This window comes from Lactuca serriola, chromosome 8 (assembly GCF_051521515.1).
Source record: "Lactuca serriola cultivar US96UC23 chromosome 8, Lser_US96UC23_V15, whole genome shotgun sequence".
In the NCBI taxonomy this organism is placed as follows: Eukaryota; Viridiplantae; Streptophyta; class Magnoliopsida; order Asterales; family Asteraceae; genus Lactuca; species Lactuca serriola.
Genome location: NC_136415.1, coordinates 167,826,938 through 167,843,450, shown reverse-complemented (window position 1 = coordinate 167,843,450; position 16,513 = coordinate 167,826,938). Strand labels below are relative to the sequence as shown.

The 16,513-nt window shown below is 33.1% G+C and overlaps 2 protein-coding genes across 2 annotated transcripts; one reads left to right on the top strand and one right to left on the bottom strand.

Moving 5' to 3' along the window:
• Positions 1–573: 573 nt before the first annotated feature.
• Positions 574–5,231, top strand: LOC145067598 (uncharacterized). The gene is made up of 5 exons (XM_079014699.1): positions 574–1,036; positions 1,131–1,781; positions 2,839–3,485; positions 3,588–3,951; positions 5,092–5,231. Exons 1-5 carry the CDS (start codon positions 574–576, stop codon positions 5,229–5,231), a joined length of 2,265 nt encoding a protein of 754 aa, XP_078870825.1.
• A 1,148-nt stretch (positions 5,232–6,379) lies between these two features.
• On the bottom strand, positions 6,380–8,056 carry LOC145069287 (protein LURP-one-related 15-like). The gene is made up of 3 exons (XM_079016228.1): positions 7,642–8,056; positions 7,327–7,548; positions 6,380–7,005 (listed from the first exon to the last, which is right to left on the bottom strand). Exons 1-3 carry the CDS (start codon positions 7,933–7,935, stop codon positions 6,853–6,855), a joined length of 669 nt encoding a protein of 222 aa, XP_078872354.1. The 5' UTR covers positions 7,936–8,056; the 3' UTR covers positions 6,380–6,852.
• Positions 8,057–16,513: the final 8,457 nt, after the last annotated feature.

Below are 16,513 nucleotides of genomic sequence, written 5' to 3'. Positions count from 1 at the left end.
ACTTGATGAGTACAATCAAGATTTATAGCATATTAAGTAAACATATTTTCTTCTTAAATTAAGTTTTTATCAATTGAAATTAATGATTTGATGTTTGGCTTGTTATTTTAATGGAATCCATTTTATTAGTTAAATTGACTTCTATTGATTTCACTGGAATGGAATCAACCATTCCATTCGATTCCAACCATATCTGATTCCAGGTTCTCCATTTTTTTTAGCTTAACCCATTAACTCGTGTCTGTCCCCATTAAGTCCATCAGTTATAACAACACAATATGTGAAAAAACAGCTATATATTGTTAGATTAATATTTTTATATTAAATGTAAATGTCTTCATAGTATAGGGGTAGTTTATGTTATTTTGGTAGTTTTATTTTGAATTCGGGTTATATCCCCTTTGTATGTTTTTCTGATCTATCGATCAGTTTTATTGAATGAGAATAACTTTCTCTCAAGTTCTTCTTTCTTCTTTCATTCAAATCTAACATGGTATCAGAGAGGGTTTGTTGATCCAAACCTTGTTATTATTCATCAATCGTTGTTGATTGATTTCTCAATTATCGGTAATCATGCCTCGTACAACCCTAAAGACCGATGCTTCATCATCCTCTGAAACTTTTCCAAATCCTTCAAGTCCATATTTTATTTCTTCATCTAACAACCCGAATTCCATTCTCGTTTCATCTGTTTTTAATGGAGTGGGTTTCAATTCATGGAAACGGTCCATGATAATTTCTCTCACCGCCAAAAACAAAATTGGCTTTGTTGATGGAACCATTGTAGCACCTTCTGAAATTGATCCAGAATACACTTTTCGGTTTCGAGCAAATTCAATGGTTATCGGTTGGTTGCTGAATTCCCTTCACAAAAACATCGGAGGCAGTGTTCTTTTCCTACAAACCACAAAAGAAATTTGGATAGAGTTGAAAAGCCGTTATGAACAATCAGATGGAGTTTTACTCTACCAGATTCAACAACTCTATTTGTTGTCTCAAGGTACAGAGGATTTCTCATCTTATTACACTAAATTAAGTATGTTCTTGTGCCTCTGCCACTGAAATCAACAAATTCCTCGAAGAACAACGTTTAATTCAGTTGTTAATGGGTCTCAATGATTCATATAAAGTCATTCGTGGTCAGATATTGATGATGAAACCGCTGGCTTCAATATCTACTACTTATTCCATGATCATTCAAGAAGAACGTCAAAGAGGCATAACTGCTTCTTCTCCCTTACAATCCGATGCTATTGCAATGCTTGTTTCTGGTGACTCATCAAAGAAGCTATTGACTTGCACACACTGCAAAAATATGGGACATACAAAATCTCAGTGCTATCGGTTGAACGGTTTTCCCCCAAATTTCAAATTCACAAAAAATAATCGCAATGACACTAAACCTTCTGCTCAACATGTTGAAACAGTCTCTCCACCTACCATCACCACTGATCAATATGATCATCTTCTCCAGCTTCTCAATGCAAATAACATAAGTCCATCAACTATTCCAAATCAAGTCAATGTTTCAATCACTGGTGGTGTAATGGCAGATGAAGGTAAACGTTTTTCTTTCGCCAAGTTTGCTTCAAATGTCTATAAATCCAAAGAGTTTTTACAACCTCACTACTCTTGGATCATAGACAATGGAGCAACAGATCACATGTGTTCCAACAGTTCCTTATTTCTTTTCATGAATAAACTTTCTCAGCCTATTTCAATTGGTCTTCCTGATGGTTATACCGCTTCTGTTACTTATATTGGTGACATTCAAATCCACAGTAATCTCATTCTTCATGGAGTCTTTTATTTGACCTCCTTCAAAATACAATTTAATGTCAATTACCAAGTTCACTTCATAGCTTCAAACTTTTGATATATTTACTGATACAAAATGTTTTGTGCATGACCTTTCTTCTAAGGGTAGCATATCTCTTGGCGTTTTGGGAGATAGAGTCAATGATCTTTATGTGTTTGACCACAGAAGACTTCAGAAGACTTTTTCTTTTTGTAATTCTGTTTCCAAGTTGTTTCCTGTTTTCAATAATGTTGTCAAACAATCTTATTTCAATTATGTACTTTGGCACAAACGTTTTGGCCATATTCCAATCAAGAAGTTACATTCCCTTTCATTAATTCCTTCTTCTACTCCTGTTGATTCGATTGATATGTGTGATATTTGTTCCAAGGCCAAACAACATAAGTTACCTTTTCCTAAAAGTATCTCTGTCACTTCTAATCCATTTGATCTAATTCACATGGATATTTGGGGTCCCTACAAGCATTCTACATGTGATGGCCATAAATGTTTCTTAACCATTGTGGATGATCACACCAGATACACATGGGTTCATTTGTTAAAACACAAAAGCTATGCTTTTGTTCTGATTAAGGCTTTTATTGCTCTCATCCAAACTCAATTCTCCAAAACTATCAAATGCATTAGAAGTGATAATGCCTATGAACTGGGATCAAGTAATGAAGGTCAGGAGTTTTTTAAAAATCAAGGCATCATACATCAAACTTCTATTGCTCCTTTACCTCAATAAAATGGACGAGTAGAGAGGAAACATAGACAAATTCTGGAGATATCTCGTGCACTGTTCTTTCAATCTGGGTTGGGTATTGCATACTGGGGTGAGTGTATCATGACAGCCATTCATCTTATGAACAGAATGCCATAAAAAATGATCAATCACAAAATACCATTTGAAATTCTGTTCAATCATAAACCACATCTTGAATATCTCAGAAGTTTTGGGTGCCTATGTCATGTCTCTACCTCTTTTGTAGGCAGAGATAAATTTATGCCAAGATCAACTTCTTGTGTTTTCATAGGATATCCAATAGGCAAAAAGGGATATAAGTGCCTAGATATTCAGACCAAAGAAATTCTTATATCAAGGGATGTTAAGTTCTTTGAGAACATTTACCATTTGAAGTCCTTTAACCAGCAGGATTCCTCAAATTCACCATCATTTCTTCCTATCAATTCCACAGAATTTGAGCCTGTCACCTCTGCTTCATCCAATAATCAATCTGATCCTCCTTTCAGGAGAACCACTGGACCCTCACATCCTCCAACATACTTAAATGATTTTGTATGTAATCATGTAAATTCCAACCTATGTCCTCATACTGTAACCAATTTAAGTTTTGATGAGTCATCACATCTATCCTCCATTTCTCCTCCTACAAGTCACGTTTTTCACACTATCACCCATCCTGTCGAGCCTACATTTTATAATCAGGCTCAAGGTCAACCAGAATGGGAGGCTGCAATGAAAACTGAACTCCAAGCTCTTGATCTCAATCATACATGGGACATTGTCAAATTACCAAAAGGGAAGAAGCCTGTCTCTTGTAAATGGGTCTACAAAATTAAACAGAAAGCTGATGGCAGCATTGAGAGGTACAAAGCCGGTTTAGTTGCAAAGGGATTCACACAAAAACATGGAATTGACTTCCATGAAACATTCTCTCCAGTTGTCAAGTTCACTACTATCAGATCCATCGTTGCTTTGGCACTCAAAATGGGCTGGAATATACATCAATTTGATGTAAACAATGCTTTTATACATGGATAGCTACATGAAGATGTTTATATGAAAGTCCCACCTAGATTGACAGTTTCTTCGCCTTCTCTTGTTTGCAAACTAAAAAAGTCCTTATATGGACTTAAACAAGCAAGTCGCCAATGGTATGCTAGGTTATCAGATGCTTTAAGAACCAAAGGCTTCATTCCATCCAAAAATGACTACTCATTATTTCTCAGAAAAAGTGGGGACAAAACTGTAATTGTCGCCGTGTATGTGGACGATATTCTTGTCACAGGAGATGATGTGTCTCAAATTCTTTCTCTCAAAACATTTTTAGATGAAGAATTCAAGATAAAAGACCTTGGCCAACTCGGTTTCTTCTTAGGTCTGGAGTTTCAAAAGACTGACAAAGGTATGCTTATTCATCAACACAAATACATCAAAGAGTTACTGGATCTGTATTCAATTCACAGTTCAAAAACAGTCACCATGCCACTACCATAGAAACCACAACTCCTATCTAACATGCCTGATCCTCTACTGGATGCTTCTATTTATAGACAACTCATTGGTAAACTAAATTTTTGTTTACATACAAGACCTGATTTGTCTTTCTCAGTTCAACACTTGAGCCAATTCAACCAAAATCCTTGTCAATCTCACTATGATGCTGTTATTCATGTTTTACAATACCTGCATGGCACTTCAACTCAAGGATTATTTTTTAACTCAAATTCATCTTTCAAAGTAGAGGCCTACTATGACTCTGATTGAGCTGCTTGCCCAATCACAAGAAAATCTGTCAGTGGTTCTTTTTTTATCATGTTTGGTGATTGTCCAATCTCTTGGAAGTCCAAAAAGCAAAACACTGTTTCATTGTCTTCATCGGAAGCAGAGTATTGATCTATGCGAAGGGTATGTTCAGAATTCGCATGGATAAGTTGTCTTCTCATTGAGATTGGTGTGCCTGACATCACTCCCTTTCCCTTAAAATGCGACAACTTGGCAGCAATTTACATTGCCAAAAACCCTATTTTCCACGAGAGAACAAAACACATCGAATTAGACTGTCATTTTGTGCGAGAAAAACTACAAGCAAGCTTAATATCTTAACTCATGTCTCCACTACTAATCAACACGCGGATGTGTTCACGAAAGCTTTATTCTGAACAAATCACAAGAATGCTATCGGCAATCTGGGGCTATTTTCCTACCCTCCAGCTTGAGGGGGGGGGGGGTGTTAGATTAGTATTTTTATATTAAATGTAAATCTCTTGATAGTATAGGGGTAGTTTATGTTATTTAGTAGTTTTATTTTGAATTCGGGTTATATCCCCTTTGTATGTTTTTTTGATATATCCATCAGTTTTATTGAATGAGAATAAGTTTCTTTCAAGTTCTTCTTTCTTCTTTCATTCAAATCTAACATATATATTGTTCTAAAGAAAGGAGATTTAAATTTATGTTTATTTTTTGAATATAGCATACTACCCAGTGTTAAAGAAATGATCATTTTTTATAACTAAAACATTATATGCAATTTTTTTCTCAGGTCTTGGGGGCAAAGTTCAATACATAGATGCTGATATTGATGAAATTTGTGAAGAATGGTTGACTTTTGTTGCACATGCTTCATTTATCGGTGATATTTTATATCCACAAACAATATTGTTAGATAGCATCGTCTTTTGACATGTGTGAAATGTTAGCTTGCATTCTCTTTAGACTTATAGTGTACACACAATGTTTTTGATAACTTGTTTGACATTTAGATGAAATAGAAGGTTTGGTATATATTTGATTCTTTATTATTCATAAATGCACGTAAATTTGTATCGTAAATGCACAACGTAAATGTGTATCGTAAATGGTTGTTGATGTTTATGACGTGTAAATGCGTGTCATCTTCATTTATGACATGAACTTTAATGATACGCAAAACGTGTGATAAATGCGCATCATAAGGTTACGACACGTAAATGTGTGTCGTTCTCCTTTATGACAGGGTCATCCTTGACACGTATTTGCATGTCATCTGTGCGCTTTATGACACGCAATGTGTGTCATTAAAGGGTATTTTTGTAGTAGTGTTAAAATATAAAAATTGACTAAAAACATTTAAAAAATGATTAAAAAATAAATTTGGATGAATATGATATTTATAAAGTTAAAAAGAATAAATATAATATTTTGATTTTAAGATGAAGAAACACATACACGAAATTTTCCTGAAAAATAAATACTACACACATGAAGCACCTCAAATAGCAAAATGTTGTGGGCCCTTTTTATCCTTTTAGTCAAAAAAAATCCAGGTCTCTTTATATTCACCCGGTTTAAACAGAAATTCGGTTATGGTATCGCTTGTAGTTTCATTTGATATTTACCTAAAACCCGACTAGTATATCCGAACAACTGGCCTAGTTCATGTACCAGACCCTCGCTAGTATTTTTTGAATAAATTTTTTTGCTTGATTGCTAAAAAAGTGTCAAAATATTTTGTACTTTTGAGTTGGAATTGTTGTAGCTTACTTTGATTTTGAAACTATCAATTGCTTTTACGTTGACTAATTAGTGAAAATATATTGAGGTGTATCTGATTAACATTTTGTACAAAATACTACATCATTTTGATAAAAAAAAATAGTGATCCATTACATATGGTCTAACAACAACAAAAGTATCACAATCATCAACTTAGTTAATCAGCCTTACTTCTTGCGACTAAAAATAAAAAGTTCATCAATTTTACTCGTAAGCACAAATACGTATAAATGCAGTGCACTTATAAAACTTGAAATTTCATGTGTACATATATTCAAAAATCATAATACTTAGAATAGAACATTTATAAAATTTGATTACACATGAAACAAATTTTTAACCAAAAAGGTGGGGTGCGTACCACATGATACAATAAGAACTAATGTAAATTGCACGAGTAGGTAGGGTCATATGGGTATCGGAATATTTAATGAAAAAAGAAGGAAGAGTGTATTTTTTGGCTAATTAAGATCTTTCTATCAGTGAATTTAATTTTCCAGACAGGCTCCGTCTTCTCTTTCTCACTTCAAACGAAGGAAGAAAGCTTAGAGATGATACTTTCTTGAAAAAAGTGCACTCCATTTGTCATCCCATTCATGTTCTCCAAAAACAAACTAGAAAAAAAAAAAAAAAAAAAGAAAAGAGACTACAAGTAAAATGTTCATTTTTGGAACAATACTTGCTTGTTTTGTTGAAATATAATGGATTCTTAACCTCTGTATATAACTATGGTAACTAACATAGGAAAATATAGCGGGCCTCTCCTTAATTAGCTTTCGTATCCTTTATATCTTGACTTCCTGACTTCTTCTCGAATAATTAGGAGTGCTGAGACAAAAGCTTTATCGACATTTGGAGACAAAGAAACCGAATACTTTTCTTCAGCTTTCACTTCTTTTTTGTGTGTAACTTCAGTATGTAGCTGCAATGTAATCAAATAAATTATGGAATTATTGGTAATATTTAACTTTGCTAAATTGTTCATGTTTATTGAAAATAAAATGTTATTCTTCCAGCACCCCTGCCAACAAAGCTTCACCTGACAGCATCATGCGTATGTGAATAAGAAGGTACTCAATGCCTTTAGGTGCTTTACATAAGAGCTTAGTGCTTAAAAGGCAACTAGATCGATCACATTTGTGATGGAAAATCACATCACCAAATCCGTATAAATTATAGACCTTAATTCTTAAATATAATCAAGCTTCATTAATGATATACATCAAGCGATTAAATTTCATACCTTGGCAAGAATTGTAGATTTATCTTGAGCCATTATGATGGAAGTTCCATCTTTAAAATTGTCATAAACTCTATAATTGAATGTGCTTTCAGTCATATTAGATGTCATGAATACATCATATCGGAGTGATTTGAAGCCTCTTGTCTTCTTCACAGTGAAAAGCCTATGGTGCTCATGGGGATCTCCCTTGTAGGCTTGACGTCTTCTATGCATGGTAATATGCTGCATTTACGTATTAGGTGATGAATATATCTCAACATCGAGCAATTATATACCTATCAGCGTTTAAGGGGTGATGAATATATGAGAAATTACCTTTGTTGTAAAGGAAATGACTGGTGCGTCTGTCTCGTCTACCATGATGCGTTTGCCACTCTTCTTCTTACTTGCTTTAAATATAACATTTCCTTCTTCGTCGCTGATTTTGAACTTGTCTTCCACCTTGCCATTCTTTTCAAACATTAACTCCATAGGATAGTTGGAACAATATTTCTGATCTACAATTACGACGGGATATTCAGGCTCCTTGAATACTCGATCAGGAGTTCCTTTACTAGAATGATCGTCATCTGATGAATAACATGGGCTAGACGCGTATGGGCTAGACATTGTCACGGCTGTTCTGAGCCCAGATATGTGACGATCACCACCAAAGGGGTTGAACGCCAATGAGCAGTGGTTGTTTATGGAATAGGTTGGTTCCCATAGACATTAATGTTGCAGATGAACCGTCATCCTTGAAATATAACTACTGTCCGACCGACGTTAACGGGTTTTCATCAATACGTTTGGCTACTTTTAATTCGTGTTTTCCTCTTGACTTAATCAAAGATAGATAGTCAGGTTCTTTAGCAAAATGGTGTACCTTTGAATATATATTCCGAATATAGTGCTATTGTGTTCAAAAATCAAAATAATAGTAAAAAATGTTTATTTATTTATTTATTTATTTTTTATTTATTTATTTTTTTTTTTTAGTTTTAGAACATTTAGTTAGAGCAATTTCTGTTTTTATATAGTTATAACTTTATGCACTTGTTACATTGCAAAAAAATATTTATCATTAGATAAAACCTCACTACAAGAAACCAAGCCCGTAGCAGCGACAAAATTACCGATGACGAGGGCTTTTAGCGGCGACTCTACCATTTGTCGCCGCTAAAAGCCTTCGTCACGGGTAATTGTGTCGCTGGTAAAGCTTCTCACCAGAATCCGTGTTTCCCCCTCTAATAGAGCTCAGTCGTTCGATCGAGTATCTAATCCAACGGTTGGGCTCTCTTATCCGCACAAACCTAATACCGACGACAGTCGTGTAGCCGCTAAAAGTCTAAAAAGTTGCCGCTAATAGTGGTCTTAAAAAAGACGCGGTACCCTTCACTCCAGATAGTCGTCGCTGTTGATTATTGTCGCCGATAAAGCCTAGATTGTCGCCACTAAAAGTGTCGCCGCTAAAGGCTATCGCAGATAAAAAAGAAAAAACTAACGCAATCTACTCTTTAGCTTCCAGTTTTCCATCTGCTTCCTGTGACACTGCTACTCTTCCAATCGGTGTCCCATTTTGCTATCGATTCCTAGCTTGATTCCAACAAGATATCTCCCAACATTGTGAGATTAGGGATCAAGGGTGATTAGGGCTTCAATAAAACAGGTTAAGTCTTGATTTCTAGCTCCATCTCTGGAAGAAATGTAAGTTGAAGTTCTTATATCTCTTTGTCTTTGTATGTTAACTTCAATTTCTAGCTGTATTTGATGATTAATTGCAAACTATTTTTCCATTTCAGTGTTTTTGGTAGTGTTGTCTTTGGGTTTACGGGTGAGGGTATTTTCGGGTGAAGACCAATTTTTCGGAAGACATATTCGTTGATTTCCGCCACTAGGTTTTATTATTTCAATTTATTGTGAAATTTGAGTTTAATTGCAAACTATGTGTAGTTGTATCAATTATGTGAAAATTGTCATATGTATGTATATTTGATATTTGTATGAATCTATGTGAATTTGGTGTATATATGCCAATGTATGTGTGTTTGATGTATATGTGGTATATGAGTATTTGGTAGAAGTATATATGATGTTATTATCTGTATATGTGAAATTATATGTGTTTGTTATAAGTAGGATGTTATTGTGTGTGTATGTGAATGTATGTATGTTTGTTATAAATGTGGTAAATGAATGTGAAATTTGTGTATTTGGTATAAATAAGATGTTATTATCTATATATATGAAAGTATATGTATTTGGTTTAAGTAGGATGTTATTATGTGTGTATGTGAATGTATTTGTATTTGGTGTGTATGTGGTATATGTATGTGAAAGTATGTGAATTTCATGTTCTTATGTATTATGTGAAAGTATGTGGTTTTGGTATAAGTAGGATGCAACAATTGAAAAAAAATAAAAATAAATTATTGTTATAATTGGAAAAAAAACACAAAAATGTTATAAAATTGTTTAAAAACTTATATACGAATACTATAAAGTTTCTAGTTTTTTCCCAAGTTAACCCGAAATTAACCAATAAGTTCTATAGTTAACTTATTATCTTTAAATTAACTTATAATCTTGCAACATATTTATACAATGTTATAAATAAAAAAATATAGTTTTTAATCTCGACGGTAAAAAAGGACAACAAAACAACATACTATAATTGTTTAAAGTATAATGCTATAATTGAAAAAAAAATGTTATAAATAAAAAATATATATATATAATTATATAATAGTAAGAAATGTTTTTTTTGTGGATATATCAAATTATTAATTGTTCTTTCTTTAATATATTATTTATTAAAAACTAATTGCTAAACATATAAAAATAAATTATTGTTATAATTGGTAAGAAAACACAAAAAAAATGTTATAAAATTGCTTAAAAACTTATATACGAATAACATAAAGTTTCTAGTTTGTTCCCAAGCTTACCCTAAATTAACCAATAAGTTCTATAGTTAACTTGTAATCTTCAAATTAACTTATAATCTTGCAACATATTTATACAATGTTATAAATATAAAATATATTTTTTTTAATCTCCATGGTAAAAAAGAACAACACAACAACATAATATAACTCTTTAAAGTAGAATGTTATAATTGAAAAAAACAATGTTAAAAATAAAAAAATATAAAAAGATACAATAGTAAGAAATGTTTTTTTTATTGATATACCAATTTATTATTTTTTCTTTATTTAATATTTTATTCATTAAAAACTAAATGCTAAACATATTAAAAGAAACAAATTTTTTTTTTCAATAATCATGAGTATATTTGTACATCTACTATAAATAAAACAAACGTATGGAAAAAATTTATTTGTTGGATTTTTGACCATTTTATTTAATACTTACAACTTTTCCCTATACAAATTACAAGTAATTGTAATTAAAATTAATTAAAAAACTGCATAAATAAAAAAAATTATTTTAATTTTTTAATTTTTAATTTTTTATTTTTTTAATTGTAAAAAAAATGTGGATTGTAAAAAAACAATGCTAATTCTGTATACTAAACGCTAAACCCAAAATTATGTTTCAGCAACATCATGTCTCTTGATAAAAGCTGGACTACTAATCCATATCGAAACCATCCCGAGTTCCAAGTAGGACTCAAAGCTTTTATTGAGAAGTCCCAGTCACACCTTGATAGTAATGGTAAAATCAGATGTGCGTGTGAAAAATGTGATAAACGTTACTTCAAGTACCCAATTGCAGTGGAACGCCATATATATTTGTAAATGGTTTCAGTAAGTCGTACAAAATTTGGATCTATCATGGTGAATCTTTTATTCCTCCAGTCGTCTTGCCAAGTAACGCAATGACCGATTTAATCGACGATGTGATATGGGAGTCGAGAGAAAATGATACTAAACTTGATGAAGGAACCTCAAATACATGGGGTAACGGTGTGGATGATGATTTTGCACAGTTGTTGGAAGAAGTGGTAACTAAATTGTATCCTGGTTGCATCTTTGCTTCCCTTGAGTTTCTAGCAAAGTTAATGGATACCAGGGTGAACAAAAAATAGACTGATTGTTCATTTGATCAACTCCTTGAGTTGTTGCAATTAGCATTTCCCAAAGGCAACAAGGTTCCTCTTTCACATTATCTAGCGAAAAAGAAATTGAAATCTATTGGTTTGGGGTATGAGTCGATACATGTGTGCAAAAACGATTGTTTTCTCTTTCGGAAAGAACACGATTCATTGCAAGTTTGTCCTTTTTGTAAAGAGAGCCGATGGATCGATAAAAACACCAAGGGTAAGAAAGTAGCTCATAAGGTGTTACGGTACTTTCCTATGACCCTTAGACTACGACGTTTATACTGTTTGAGGCATACTGCCAAAAATATGATTTGGCATAGTACTGGACGTTCAGAAGATGGTGTGATGCGTCATCCTATTGATGGGGAACATTGCAAGATTTTGATAAAAAAATACTCCAACTTCTCGAGTGAACCCCGTAACATACACCTAGGTTTTTCAGCTGATGGTTTTAATCCATTTGGAAACATGTGTAATCTACATAACACATGGCCGGTCACACTCACCACATACAATCTGCCACCCTGGCTTTGTATGAAAGAGTCAACATTCATGTTGACTTTGTTGATTCACGGCCTAAAAGCTCCTGGTAAGGATATGGTTGTTTTCCTTAGGTTGTTGGTGGCAGTGCTTAAACATTTATGGAACTCAAGCGTACGTATTAAAGATGCGGCGACAAACACATTCTTCACGATGAAGGCTATGTTGTTGTGGACAATAAACGACTGGCCAACTCGTAATAGTCTATCAGGTTGGAGTGGGCAAGGGAATAGAGCATGCTACTTGCAATGAAGACACTCCTTTGTACCGTGCAACAAACAAAGTCGTATATATCGGTCATCGTCGTTTCCTAGATGCTAATGATCAGTTAAGAAAGTGGTTGGACTTTAACGGGATGGAAAAAGACAAGAACCACTCCGAGACACTTTAGTAATGACAACATACAAGAGCAACCAGGTCGTCTACTAACTTGTAAACTGGTAAACATCCTGAGCATGGAAGTGGGGAGCCAAAGCGGCAAGATTACGAGTTAAAGTGGTCGAAACGAGGCATTTTCTTCGAACTCAAGTATTGGTCTTCTCTACAGTTGAAACACAGCATAGATCTCATGCATGTCCAGAAAAATGTGGACGATAGTTTGTTAGGTACTCTTCTAATGAACGATAAAAAGTAAATACACATCAAATGCACGAGAGGACTTGATAATTCTAAACATTCGGAGAAATGAATGGTTGCAAAAAAGTGGTGACTAGTTTCATATACCCCATGCAAGATACTCTTTCACGAAATCTAGTCAACAACTATTTTTTCAATTTATAAAAGATGTTTAAACTGTCGGATGGGTTTGTTCTAACATCAGTAAGAAAGTGAACGATACCAATACTAATATTATTGGGTTGAAAGTGCATGACCACCACATTCTTATGCAACGTTTGATACCGATTGGAGTAAAAGGGTTGTTAGAAAAGATACTTATACACCTATTGTAGACCTTTGTACGTTTTTCAAGCAACTTTGTTCTAGAACATTGAAGGTGGAGAATATGAGGAAAGCAAAAGTAGACATTATTGCAATCTTGTGCAAGTTAGAATTAATTTAACCTCCAACGTTTTTTGACACTATGGTTCATTTACTTTTGCATTTACGTGATGAAACGATTGTCGGAGGCCCGATACGTATGAGATGGATGTATCCCTTCGAAATGTATATGAAAAAACTAAAAAACTATGTTAGAAACAAAGCGAGGGCGGAAGACATGTTTTCACGAGAAGTTGGTAAAACAATGTGGCAAATGGTCCCTTTTGATAAATGGACTTGGAAAAAAGTTTCCTCTGCAATAAAGGACATTGTATTACAACATTTAGGGGTAAATATTTAATAAAAATATTTTATATGGTTAACTATAACTAGTTTTTACTTGGTTAACTTTTTTTAGACAAAGTTTGATTTGGATCAGATTTACCAGGATGCACAAGCTAATATGTTGACAAAGAGTTTTCAAGAAACTTTGTTAAAAGGTTATCGGGAATGTAAAGATGACGCAAAAGAATATTTTATGTTAGTTGGAGGGTATGAAGATATCTCGAGAGCATTAGCCAACCCTCCAAAGGGTTTGGAAGTTGATAACTGGAAGAAAGCAGTTGAGTATTTCCAAATGGACGAACACATAATTGCTTCAGACAGGAACAAAAAAGTCTGTGAAAAGCAAACAAATGTGAATCGTGGGGGGTCGAGCTCGTATAGCAGTACTTGCTACTAAAAGGTAATATACGATACATGTAATTATTTAATTAAAATATAATCTTATTTTTAAGGTTAAACAGAACCTTATAAGAGTGGATACATTTCGCAAAGCTCATACCGATAGAGACGGTGTATTTGTTACTGTTGAGGCGGAACAATAATATGTAAGTATTTAATTATAATTTTATCATATAATTAAATTTTTATTTATACTTAATTGTTACTCACTTTTAGGAGTTACAAAATGTGTTAGTCGAAGAGCTCTTAGAACAAACCCAAGGTGAAAGTGAGTTAACACCCGCTCAAGAAAGAGCTGTTTTTGAGAAAGTATTAGGAGAGCGACGTGGCCATATTAGAGGCATCGACCGTAAACCTTCTGGTCTCCCGCCGATTTCACAGCTATCGCAACCATTACCACAACCATCACAGGTAAAACAATCTACTTTGGTTTTTTGTGGTGATTATTTGCAAAAAGCTTTGGTAATTAGGGTTTTGTCTAAAGTGCAAGAAGTAACAATGTAATTTGGTTTTTTGTCTTAGTTTAAAAATAGAAATCTACGTTTGCATCATAAAATGCATGTTAATTTGGTAATTTTGGTTTTGTGGTGATTATTTGTTACAAGCATTGATAAATGGGTTTTTGTGCCAAGCGCAAGAAATAGCAATGTACTTTGGTTTTTTGTCTTCGTTTAAAAAAAGCAGTCTACTTAGGCATCATAAAATGCATGTTGATTTGGTAATTTTGGTTTTGTGGTGATTATTTGCTAAAAACTTTGGTAATTAGGTTTTTTTCCCAAGTGCAAAAAATAACAATGTACTTTGGTTTTTTCTCTTAGTTTAAAAATAACAATCTACTTTAGCATCATAAAATGCATGTTTAATTTGGTAATTTTGGTTTTGTGGTGATTATTTGCTAAAAACTTTGGTAATTAGGTTTTTGTCCCAAGTGCAAAAAATAACAACGTACTTTGGTTTTTTGTCTTAGTTTAAAAATAGAAATCTACTTTAGCATCATAAAATGCATGCTGATTTGGTAATTTTGGTTTGTGGTAATTATTGGCAAATAACTTTGATAATTCGGTTTTTGTCCCAAGTGCAAGAAATAGCAATGTACTTTGGCTTTTTGTCTTAATTTAAAAATAGCAATGTACTTTGATAATTTTTGTTTATGTTTGAGAATTTAACTTATAAGTTTATATATGTTCTTATTAATTATGTAGTTGGAAAATCTCCGTGCAATGCTCAACGACCCGACATGTAGGGATGGAGTTTATTCGTTTATTCAATCCCAAAATAATCGAGGAAACGATGGAAACGAAGATGACGGTATGTAACGATGAGTTTTATTTGCATATTGCACTTGTTGTCACGCTTTGCTACTTGTTAGATTGTAACAATTTTTGTTGTTTTGTGTAATTACCGGCGACATTATGACTTTTTATATTTAGTTGGATGTTACGTAATTACCGAGCGACACTATTACCGGCGACATTATTACTTTTTATATTAATTGGATGTGCGTGTAATTACCGACGACACTATTACTTTTGATATTTAATCGGATGTTTGTTTTGTAATTAGCGTTGACACTATTATTTTTGATATTTAATCGAATGTAGTTATGTAATTACCGGCGACATTAATACCGACAACCAAAATCTTTGAATAAAAAAAGATTAAAAAATGAAAATCGTTATTACCGGTGACACCATCATTAGCGGCAACGACACTCTTTAGTGGCAACGACACTCTTTACCGGCGACAAGCTCATCAGTGGTGACAATTCTCATTAGCGGCGACAATTTGATCAATAGAGACGAAGCAATCGTGACGAAGTAGTAGCGGCGATTTATTACCGACAACATGTTGCTGCTATTACTATTACCAGCGACAATTTGACCTTTTAGTGACGACTTTTGTCACCGCTAATTATCTTTTTCCTTGTCAGCATACAAATAAAAAATATTTCATATAAATAGTTCTTGCAATTCGATACATAACACGACTAATGAGGCACACACACCACTAGACACAGACACGACATGATTTTTCCGTGTATGAGTTTTGCAAATTCGTGTTTTATGCCTTACATATGTTAAACATTAGTTATCGGCTTAAAGATGTATATGACAAATTAAATTTGTATGACACGTGACATGTATAAATGCATATATACACATGTATAAATGCATATATACACTTGTCACGTTACATGTAAAAACACGTATACACACGAATTAAATGAATATTTTCCTAGCTTACAAATAATATTAGAAAATACACAGAATAAATTTGTATAAATCCGTGTTTTAATGTAAAACGGTTAAAAATCCGTGTTTTCATGACACAAATTAATAGAGAAATTAAATAGCCTCCTACTTTTTGTTCCTACTATCCTCCTACCTATTTTAGATGGTGGCAAGTGTTATTAAATTTAATTTTAATTTGATTGAGATTTTAACTTTGTACACTTGTCATCATCTTAAATAGGTAGGAAAAAAAGTAAGAATAAAAATGTAGGTGGATATTTAATTTCTCTATTAATATTATACCACGCATCACACAAATTAATTATGTATCGTGTTCATGTGTGATACCTGAAAATACATTTTACAATTCGTGTCGTGTTTTATGAATTTGTATCATGTAAATTTTGTCTGAGATGTATACACGACAAAAAAAAAAAAAAAACAAAAAAACAAAAAAACAATATATATATATATATATATATATATATATATATATATATATATATATATATATATATATATATATATATATATATTGCCAAGTCTACAAACAAAACGTATCCTCTTAAAGATTTGCTAGATGCATGCCAAATGAGTGTAGTATTGACGAAAATAATTATTTCATTCACATTACTTATGCATGAATGCA